The sequence below is a fragment of the Mytilus edulis genome, chromosome 8 (assembly GCF_963676685.1).
Source record: "Mytilus edulis chromosome 8, xbMytEdul2.2, whole genome shotgun sequence".
NCBI classification, from domain to species: Eukaryota; Metazoa; Mollusca; class Bivalvia; order Mytilida; family Mytilidae; genus Mytilus; species Mytilus edulis.
The window spans coordinates 22334687-22346903 of record NC_092351.1 but is presented as its reverse complement, the minus strand read 5'-3'; the positions used below and the strand labels follow the sequence as shown (position 1 = coordinate 22346903).

At 32.3% G+C, this 12217-nt stretch overlaps 1 protein-coding gene across 1 annotated transcript; it reads left to right on the top strand.

Moving 5' to 3' along the window:
* The first annotated feature begins 10575 nt into the window (after positions 1-10575).
* On the top strand, positions 10576-11852 carry LOC139484002 (neuropeptide Y receptor type 4-like). Its single transcript, XM_071267723.1, has 2 exons — positions 10576-11301; positions 11790-11852. Exons 1-2 carry the CDS (start codon positions 10576-10578, stop codon positions 11850-11852), a joined length of 789 nt encoding a protein of 262 aa, XP_071123824.1.
* The last annotated feature ends 365 nt before the right edge of the window (positions 11853-12217 follow it).

Sequence of the window (12217 nt, the reverse complement as noted above, 5' to 3'; positions counted from 1 at the left end):
ATTATTTGATTTAAATTAGGCCTTTAGTTTTCTCAATTAATAGTTTTATATTTTTCATGTCGGGTCCTTTTAAAGCCGACAAAAGAGGTTTCAATTTAATCATACATTTATCTTATTCAATTTTACAATTTTGGATAATTTTTGCTCATAAAGGACTAATATATATATATATATCAAATATGTTATTTTTCATGGGAGATTCTTAAAATATCAACTTATTTGGTAGTGTTGGTCCTATTGATCTTCAACTATTACACCATTGCCTTTAAAATATTTGATTGTCATCGTTCTTGGTGAAGGTAAAAAACGAAAAGCACTTCGGACGCAAAAAATATATGTCATGATAAAACTGTTAATTTATAGCTAAACTAGTAATTTCTGGACAAAATATTTTGTTAGTCTCCTTAAAATTAATAATTTGAGAATGGAAATAATGAATGTGTCAAAAAGACAACAACCCGAGCATAGAGCAGACAACAGCCGGAAGCCACCAGTGAGTCTTCAATGCAGCGAGAAACTCCCGCATCCGAAGATATCCTTCAGCTGGCCAATAACCAAATATGTATACTAGTTCAGTGTTTGCTGCGGTTCAAATAGAGTAACTATTTGACGAGTATTTCGATTATTTTATATTTTCCAAGATATACGATGAAATCTGAGGGTTTTTTTTCTCGAAATAGTTATTTGCGGTCAAGACATGATGTCAGTGTCCGCTTACAATCATGTGGTGAAGTTTCTAATACAGTACTAGCAAACTTTCAACCTCCTTTTCTGTTTCCTATTTTGCGAGATAAATGATAAAAATATTATTAAGGTCAATTTCCACCTACTTATTACTAGGAAGACGCTTAATATATCAAATTTGATGACGTTTAGGACAGAAAACACATTATGTTGCAATATTTTTGACATTCTAGCCTTGTCTGCATAGATTAACTGTACCAACAAACACCCAAAAAATCTAAAAATCAGTGTATCCATAGAGAGATCCATACGATCTGAAAGCAAAATGTGTTAACAAAAATTACATCTCTTTGATAGAGTTTGCAAGAATTTATATATATTTAATGCTCATCTACTGTATTTTCTGCATACATTTTAATAATTTAAAATAAATATTAAAGAGCATACGGTGTCAATTTTTGCACATATATAGGAGGTTTTTTTGTTTATTCAAATCAAATATTCATGTCCAAATAATGTTCGGTGGTTTTCTTTTACTTGAAACTTTAATTCAGAAGTGTTCATCTTTGCTGAGGGACATTCAAACTCATATACTGACAACGTCATGGCTAAAAAATGGAAAGGACAAACAGACAAAAACTAGTTCACAGAACACAACATAGAAAACTACAGACAAAGCAACACCAACCCAACTAAACACTGGGGGATCTCAGGTACTCCAGAGAGGTACGCAGATCCTGCTTCACATGTGACACCCGTCTGTTCTTATGTTAGTAATAACCCGGTAACATGTCTAATTCGGTTGATCATATTCGTGTTTGAATTCTTTAGTGTACACAAGTATACCAATTATTTAAAAATATAAATTGTATGTGTGGCCAAGGCTCCATATAATATACAGGAACCGCATTTATCCACTCCAACTGCTAAACTTCACGGGTTTAAACAACACGAAATCTGTGTAACTGTTGCAGTGAAAGTCAAATTATTTTGAGTGTCCATATCTACAATGATTAAACGGCGACAGTTCGTTTTTAAATATATATATTACAACAAAATTACCGTCTTACATGTATATATTGCAAAGGTAGCACATCCGGGAGTAAGAAGCCGTGGTGTGCCTTAAAGATTGTTTTAGGTCGAGATGATCCTGTTCTTATCCTAACCTATACTTATGTATTTACTTTTTTTGTTTGTTGAAGTAACTTAAGCATTCATGATCAAACATTTTATTTAAAGTTGTGGTTTGCTATCTATTTTCAGCATTTAAAGGTATTTCTCGTATCATAATAAGCTTGGTGTTATCAGTTATAGTGATATGAAACACTCCTTGATTGTATTGGCGTATTCTGCAACAGTGAGACATTTTTATAAGCTATTTAATTTAGATCAACTTGGTGATGTCTTTCAAATGTTACAACGGCCTAAATTATTTTCTAGGCAACGGAGATTTTTTATGTCTTCATTAATATACAAACTACTTATATGTACCCCTATTTTTGACATTTTTACCTATTATGACTTAGTGTTTTGTTCACACATTGTTGTCAATATAATGGGATTTTATGCGACTATCATATAAGTGAAAAATTTAGCTACATATTAAACCAGGTTTGGTCCACCATTTTCTACATAAGATAATGCCTGTTCTAAGTCGACAGGTGTAATCCATTAGTTAAATGTATTTCAGCGTTTGATTTTGCCATTTGATTGGGGACTTGCCGTTTTGAATTTTCTCAGAATTCAGTATTTGTGTTAACTTACTTTTCCCCCAATTCTGACACATACAAAAAGCTTGACAATCAATGTATCTTCATCATTATTTTCTTGATAGAGAGTTTCTATTCACAACATGCATAAGTAAACCATGAGTTACAAGTGGTAATATTAAAATTATCGCTTCATACATTTTACGGACCCCATCATGAGTTTCCCTCTTACCCGAATGTGACCTACCGAATAAAACCTGTAAACGGTCCATGATGGGTGCCTCATGTGAAACAGGATCTGCCTACCCATCTGGAGCATATGAGATCCCACCAATGTTTTTGTCGTGGTTCGTGTTGCTCAGTCTGTTATTTTCTATGTTGTGTTATGTGTGCTATTTTTCGATTTGTTTTTTTTTACCTTTTTGCCATGACATTGTCAGTTTATTTTGAACTTATGAGTTTAAATATCCCTTTGGAATTTTTCGATTCCCTTTTATAAAATACTTATACCAAGAGAAAAGTATTAGCGCTTGCCCTGTATTTGTAGATATTCATGCACGAGAAAAGAAAATCATTTAGTTCAAACGAAATTTTCGCATACTGTTGATCACTTTTCCAACCTCTTAATTAACATAAGAACAGTTTTCCGTTTTTGGTATTGAGTGATATATCTCTTGTATTACCCTAGTACTAACATTTATACTGTATCTAATTTAGTTTCCATATTCATATAAAGTATTTATGGAGTTTAATCAAGTACAACTTTTATCGAGCAAGAGGGGGTTTTGAGTACAAACATTTTCACAGTGTAACTAGGAATGCCTAAAAGTTAACATTTAATAAGTGCAATCCCCTTTTTGTGAAACGAGAATATATGTCAATGGTGACAATAAACACAATAGTGTTTAATACCAAATTCACCATTGTTCACACTGGCCCTAACGTCGAATTTAATGGTGCGGGAGTTTGATTCATCCTATGATCCATTCTAGCTGCAAAGCTGGATATAAATAATCGATTAAGTAAGTTGGTACGAACCTAATCGTCATGGTTCCTTATAGAATATCGGTATTTCAGAATTAGCCCAATCCTTATAGCAGATATGAAAAAGGCTACCACAACACATGAGAAACGTTTGGGCATAGAATGAGAAGACGTTAAGCTACGTTATTTATTCTCGTTTCACTGATGAGTGTGGTAGACTAAACGCGAGTCAGGTATCTATGATGAGTTAATTAGTACATGTATCTTTAGTCATGTGAATGATGCCTTTACTCGGTATTAAACATTGTGATGATTATATACAACAGACACATTTTCTCGCTTTCGGCTTACAAAACGAATTGAAAATTTCGGTTATCTTATTCATGTTATGTTAAAATCAAAAGTTAAACATTGTCAATTTTTCAGTACACATAACATCCTCTTGTTGTATCAAATAATAACATTATGTATATTCGTTATTTTTTGTCGACCTTTTTAAATCTTTGATGCCTTAAATCTTGTCAATAGTCCTATTGCACAATTTGTTTACTTTCAGATCCATGATTAATATATACTATTATTTGGTTTTGAGAAAAATCCTTTTTCAACTTCTAATCTGACATAAGTTCATTTGTTCAGCTATCGGTATTGGGTGTCATATTTTGGCTATATAAAGTGCTATACTTCGGGTATATCTCTAATGTATACATTTATACTGCCTGTATGTTTCAAATTAAATTGTCGTATTCTTTTAATAAAACAACTGAAAATATGTAAAGGTAAATGCATCTTTCTTTATATAGGATTTAAAACTGATCTTATATAAAAATAAACTTACATGAACCAACATGTAAGGTGTACATAATCAAAACAGAAAGTTTAATTTAAAGGTTTGAGGCATAACTATCATAAATACAAGGACTTCAAACAAAGTCAATGTTGAAGAGCACCGGGCGGCCAAAATTCTGAAAATTTACTAAAAGTTATCACAATATCATGTACCAATCAAACACTTACTGACATTAGTTTTAATTCATAAAATATCTGACCAACATGTGCTAAATGCAGACTAGTTGCAAGCTGTACAAACAGAGCAAAACAATGCACAAACACCAATCTAATTTCAAAATGACATTGTTCACTACTAAATCCTAAACGTATGTTTTATCTTATATGAGATATCTTTATAAAAACTTCCTGGTGAAAAAGGTTTCATCGGATAAATATTTGAATACCTCGTTATCGTTTTTACTTTAATTTAAATATTCCAAACAATAGTTGTGCATATCATAAATGCTTAGGTTACTGCATTGAGCGTAAAAAGTAAACACATACGAGTGGTTTCAACACAGGATACATCTCGATCGAAAATATTCATATCTAAAAGCAAGTTATACAAAATGGATGATGACGAAATACGTGAAAGAATTAATGATAAAGAAATACATAGGCTACTAGCACCTATTGTATACCTGGTAGTTTTGATGGTTGTTGGTATACCTGGGAATCTGACAGTGCTTATGATATACCGACAGAAATATTCAAAATCTGTTTACAGGACTATTATATGGAACCTAGCGATGACGGATTTTCTTTTCTGCACCCTGACATTTCCATTTAATATAGGAAGACTTTTCCGATACTTCACATTTTATGAATTATGGGTGTGTAAAGCTTTCACAACATTGATAATCTTCTTCATCATGTATTCCTCACATCTACTGGTGACATTGGCTTTTCATAGATTCCGGCAGGTGTGTATGCCGTTACGGAGACAAGTTACTACAGAAAACGTGAAATACTGGATTATTGGCAGTTTCTGTCTGGCTGTCTTTCTTGATATTCCCGAATGCGTGTTACAACCTTTAGATGAACAGACGTTAACGGATGGAAATGACACTGTAACTGGGTATGTTTGTGCAGTGTCTTTTAAAAATAACATTTATGCCGAAGTGTATAATGGATTCCTGACATTTTTGTTTACGTTATACGCGACTATATTATTCGTTCTGTATATAGTAATCGGACGTAAAATGTACTTGCAACGTAAAATGAGACAGGAAACAATGCAAACTCCATCTCACGCAGATGAGCTTTCGAGTAAAATTACAAAAATTGCTGTAACAGTAAGTGCTGTGTTCGCATTAAGTTATCTCCCTTTGTTTGTATTGAAACTAGTAGCTGGTAAGTTCGATCAAGAAAAATTGAGTGCAAGTGCATTTGCAGCGCTTAAAATATTCGAACGTTCGTACGCATTTAACCACGTTGCCAACCCTTTCATATATGCATTTTTTGACAATCGTTTCCGACAACAATTCAAAGTATTAATCATGACATTTTTCTGTCGAAGACGCACACAAGCTGAAAATTATCAAGAGGAACGGAATGTGACAAAAATGAGAAATACCAGCACTACAACGGTGTCATAATTAAATTTGAATCAAAATTGTATCATAAATAATATGTTTCGCGTACAACAATGACAAAGCGACCCCAAAAGATGTTCTCGACAGAGACTTTCACGGATCACTTTACGGATTGCGTCAAAACAATATAGAAAGAACTAACCACTTCACTTTTGTGTTTGTAACAAACAAAAATAACCCATCTATATTGTTATAGTAACCAAAAAAGAAACACTTACAGACAATAACAACCAGTGACCAAGTTTCGGATTTGGACTAGCGCACAAATATATAAATTTAGAGGGGTAATTAACAAGAAAATACTAATCCCGCCTGATTTCAACTCATATATGTTTGTATCTAATCTCAGGGTAATTTCATCCATAGTGAAATGTTCTAAGGCAGACTTGGTGCCTAAACTAATAACAGACTTTCAATTTTGTCCATTTTTCATATTTTGATGTGATAATTCTGGTTGAGTTTTAACTTCTCAGTAGGTTCTTGATTAACGTTAACTTTTTCATTTCCAAAAATTATAATAACCTATAAATTCTATAATATATATGACTAAAGTTTTTAAAATACACTTAATTATAAGGGCTTCAGATTGAAGTGTGATTGAGTTTATAATTGTTTTAATTACACATTTTCCAAATTCATTTTCTTTTTGTATTGTTTAACTGATAAACGCTTTAGAATACGATTACCTTCTGACTGTTTTCTGTCTGTATAAAGCAATTTTGGAAGTACTAGTAACATCTATAGGCATTGTACTAAACCGTATGCTGTCGATGCCATTCGTGATTCTCCTTCATAGAAGCAATATACTGATACCGTGATCGTTATTAAAGTGCAATATGTTATTCATTACATAATCTGTATTTATAACCTAATTTATTTTAATTGTTCGATTTAAAACTAGCGTTGCGATTCTAAAAATCTAGAATGGGGAGTGTTACGTAACAACAAATATGTTGATCTTGACATGTTATAGTGTCTACCCTTAGTGTGGAATGTTATCAGTAGCTGTGGTACTCCATTCATATGTTTTGTTTGTTTTTGTCTCAAGACACTGTTGGATGTACACAAACATTAATTGTCAATCAATATAAGGAAAATTATATCCCTTTATGTTGCATCTTTTTCCGGAAAACGTTTATCATGTTAAAAAGAAGCCTTAATGTTTTTTAATTGGAATTGCTATGTTTACATTTCATAACTTACTCTATACTTTTTTATGTAACATGATTGCATTTTGTACCAATTATAGTTATGTTGTATATGTAACAAAAATAAACTGTTGTATATTTTCCTCGTTTTTGTTGATTATTGAAAAAAAAAGTAATAAAACATTGAACTTTAAACTATCCCACAAAAATTGAATTAGGGAAATGTGGTATGATTTCTAATGAAACAACTATCTACGTTCAACTAAATTAGACGAACCCAATTATAGACAAATGTACGATCTTCAACAACAAGAAAAAAACATATAGGCGGCTATAGAAGTCCTCGACATGAAAAAGATGAACTTTTGAATTGAGAAAGACAAACGAACAGTTTATGAACACAACAATTTACGAAAAGGAAAGATGACAGGCAACGAACCAAAGACGACCACTGAACTACAGGCTCTTGACTTCGGACAGGCACATACGCAATTTGTCGAGATTAAATATGTTTTAAGGCACCAACACCCCGCTTAATGTTGGACAGGCGTGCACCAATACAATAAGAATAAATCATTAAACTCCTTTGAAAAGTGCTTAATTCGGGAGATCGATACAAAGCAGAAAAAACAGCTAACAAAATAACAAAATAACAGATCAGACGTGGCAGTATTTTTGAAAACTACCTATTAGATAAACAACCTGTGATATATCTATCCAGTTTATATCTGATTGTCTTATTAATCTTCCTATTTCTTTAGCAATTAAGAATAACTGTGTTGTGTTCTATATTGAATTATGCAAACGATAGTATATATATAATATACAAAAACGATAACCGGAATTCCCCCCAAAACGAATAAATATGACAACTGACCACACCAATCAACAAAACCCGACAAAACCGACAAAAGTGCAAAAAACAATTAACAGCGCATGGTCCAACTAGCAGATTACATGATACATATACAAAAGATGGAAGGGTTTTCGTGTGAAGTACAGACAAACGTTCCACCCCTTTGCTGTGTAGACTATGTGTCGAACAAAAAAATACAATAATAAGATGTTAAGCTCATTCGGGATACTAACAATATCACAACTTATTTGAACAAAGAAGACAGAATATTATTTAGAAAGCAAGAAAAGAATATTAACCAATTACATAATTCAGATGTAAGCAGTTCGATTAAAGAGATATTCGTCAATTAGCCAAATATCAACCACAGTCCAAACTCAAATAAATCAGGTTCTCTCACATTAAAGTATTAATTAGTACACATCCAATGAACTTAGTGTGAAAAAGTCATTAACAGTCGAATTTTTTGCTGATGTGGCGTAAAGCAATCATTAAGCAATCAATTAATCAATCATAAAATAAAACAGATGGCCTGGTGGAATTCTAAAATATAAGTAAACAATAAAATTCATGAGACATCGTGGGTTTTTCAAGTAATGTCATTGGAGAATGAGACAGACCAGTTTTAAAGCTCGTCTGTTCACTGATGACAGAAAAGAAATAATTTTGGAATTTACTGCAGAGCACTTTTGTCATTTTTTGCCATTGCATGGGGGTATTTGTTGATAACAAGGTACAATTGTGTTATATAATCTAGTTGTGGCGGCATTTCACCATATAACACAATTTTGAAAAATGGTAAATTTTGGAGGTGAACTTTCATTTGCAGCAGATGAGTTTATGTTTGGAATGCAGTATTTAAGCCTATGTGTATTCAAGGATAGGAGAAGTTTCTTATAAAGTTTCTGTTTCTCAAGATCATGTTTAATCATTTATGAAAATAAATAAGTAAAAGACTCCGAAAGTCAAAGCATTATAAAGTGGAATATTATTACGGAAAGCGTACATAATGTGTAGTGCAGTTAAGCCAGATAGCTGTAAACATTTACTTTTGTATTTAATGGTAACGTTATAAGCCTGGTATCTTTGCTCTAACATAATGCAGAAGAAATATCTTAGTATTTCTATTATTATTCAAGTGAAGACATTCAAAAAGTGGAAATGTCAGACTATGGCCATATATTTGACAAAATACTTATGAAAACATACATTGAACACAAACGAGTAAAAGTAACACAATAACCCTGAAAGCAATCAGGAGCCTGTAATTCAGTGGTTGCCGTTTCTTTATGTGTTCATATTTGCTTTTCGTTTATTTTTTGTACATAAATAAGGCCGTTAGTTTCCCGTTTGTATTGTTTTACAATGTAATTTCGGGGCCTAAGTACAACTTTTATGAAGCAAGAGGGGTTTTGGGGTTCAAACATTTGTTTAACTTGGAATGCATAAAAGTAAAAATGTAATTAGTGCAATCCCCTTTTTGTGAATCGAGAATATATGTCAATGGTAACAATAAACACAACAGTGTTTAATACCGAATGACCACTTGTTCACACTGATCCCAATATCGAATTAAGTGGTGCGGGAGTTTGATCCTTTCTTGCTGCAAAGCTTGAGATAAATCATCGATTAAGAAAGTTGGTGTCAAATTGGTCGTCATGGTTCCTGATAGAATAAAACTGTTTCAGAATTAGCCCAATTCTTATAGTAGAAATGAAAAAAGATAACACAATACATGTATAAACGTTTGGGTAGAGAAAGAGAAGACGTTAAGCAACGTTATTTATTCTAGTTTCACTGACGAGTCTGTTGTAGACGATATGCGTGTCTGGTATCTATGATGAGTTAATGAGTAACTTAACTTCAACCTTTTAAATCATTAATGCCTTAGATCTTGTCAATAGCCAAATCGCACAATTTATTAACTTTCAGATCCATGAATAATATAAACTAGTATTTGGTTTATGAGAAAAATCAAAGTAAGTGTATTTAGTTTTGTTATTGTGCTGATCCTTTATCAACTTCTTATCTAACATAAGTTCATTTGTTCAGTTATCTGTATTGAGTGGTATGTTTCGGGTATGTCTCTAATGTTTGCATTTATACTGCCTGTATGTTTCAAATTAAGTTTCCGTATTCTTTTAATAAACCAAATGAATAACTGTATACATAGATATATTTCTTATACAGGATTTAAAACTATATCAAATAAACTTACATGAACAATGTTTTATGGTGTACATAGTAAACACAGAAAGTTTATTAATAGGTTTGAATTATTAGTATCATAAATACAAGGACTTAAATTAAAGTCAAAGTTGAAGAGCACCGGGGAAATTTCTGAAAACTGGAAACAGGTATCACAATATCTACATGTAACAATCAAACACTTACTGCCACTGATTTTAATTAATAAAATATCTGACCGACATTTGCTAAATGCAGAATTGCTGAAAGCTGTACAAACAAAGCAAAACAATGCACAAACACCAATCTAATTTCAAAATGACATTGTACACTACTTAATCCTAAACGTATGTTTTATCTTATATGTGATACCTTATATAAAAACTTCCTGGTGAAAAGGTTTCAACTGATAAATATTTGAATACCTCGTTATCGTTTTTACTGTAATATAAATATTCCAAACAATATTTTTGCAAATCATAAATGCTTAGGTCACTGCATTGAGCGTAAAAAGTAAATAAATACGTAACGTGGAGTCATCTCGATCAAAATTATTCATATACAAAATCAAATCTGACAAAATGGATGATGACATTATACGTGAAAGAATTAATGATAAAGAAATACATAGGCTACTAGCACCTATTGTATACCTAGTAGTTTTGATGGTTGTTGGTATACCTGGAAATCTGACAGTGCTAATGATATACCGACAGAAATATTCAAAATCTGTTTACAGGACTATTATATGGAACCTAGCGATGACAGATTTTCTTTTCTGCACCCTGACATTTCCATTTAATATTGGAAGACTTATCCGATACTTCACATTTTATGAACTATGGGTATGTAAAGCTTTCACAACATTAATTGTCTTCTTCATCATGTATTCTTCACATCTACTGGTGACATTAGCGTTTCATAGATTCCGGCAGGTGTGTATGCCGTTACGGAGACAAGTTACTACAGAAAACGTGAAATACTGGATTATTGGCAGTTTCTTTCTGGCTGTCTTTCTTGATATTCCTGAATGCGTGTTACAGCCTATAGATGAACAGACATTAAAAGATGAGAATGTCACTGTAACAGGGTATGTTTGTGCAGTGTCTTTTAAAAATAACATTTATGCCGAAGTTTACAATGGATTCCTGACATTTTTGTTTACGTTATACGCGACTATATTATTCGTTCTGTATATAGTTATTGGACGTAAAATGTACTTGCAACGTAGAATGAGACAGGAAACAATGCATACACCATCTCACGCAGATGAACTTTCGAGTAAAATTACAAAAATTGCTGTAACAGTAAGTGCTGTGTTCGCATTAAGTTATCTCCCTTTGTTTGTTTTGAAATTAGTAGCTGGTAAGTTCGATCAACAAAACTTGAGTGCAAGTGCATTTGCAGCGCTTAAAATATTCGAACGTTCGTACGCATTTAACCACGTCGCCAACCCCTTCATATATGCATTTTTTGACAATCGTTTCCGACAACAATTCAAAGTATTAATCATGACGATTTTCTGTCGAAGACGCACACAAAGTTATCAAGAGGAACAGAATGTGACAAAAATGAGAGATACCAGCAGTACAACGGTGTCATAATTGTATTTGTATCAAAATTGTATCATAAATAATGTTTCGTTAACAATAATGACAAAGCGACCCAAAAAGATGTTCTCAAGAAAGACTTACATGAATCACTTTACGGATTGCGTCAAAATAATATAGAAAGAACTAACCACTTCACTTTTGTGATTTTTACTAACAACAATAAACCGTCTATATTGTTATAGTTACCAAAAAAGAAAGACTTACAGACAAAAACAACCAGTGACCAAGTTTCGGATTTGGACTAGTGCACAAATACATAAAATTAGAGGGGTAATTAACAAGAACATACTAATCCCGCCTGATTTCAACTCATAAATGTTTGTATCTAATCTCAAGGTAATTTCATCCATAGTGCAATGTTCTAAGGCAGACTTGATGCCTAAATTAATGACAGACTTTCAATTTTGTCAACTTTTGTAATCTTCATGTGATACTTCTGATGGAGTAAATTTCTTAGTTGGTTCCTGATAATGTTCCAAAAATTTAAATAAGCTATGAATTCTATACTATATATGTGTAAAGTTTCAATACACTTAATTATAAGGTCTCATGATTGAGTTGTGATTGAGTTTATAAATGTTTTCATTAGACATTTTCCAAATTATTTTTT

What these genes read in the sequence shown, in the direction of transcription:
- LOC139484002 (XM_071267723.1), top strand. Translation starts at nt 10,576, where the DNA reads ATGGATGATGACATTATACGTGAAAGAATTAATGATAAAGAAATACAT. An exon ending in TTACAAAAATTGCTGTAACA is followed by an intron (nt 11,302 to 11,789) that starts GTAAGTGCTGTG and finishes ATATTGTTATAG; the next exon opens with TTACCAAAAAAGAAAGACTT.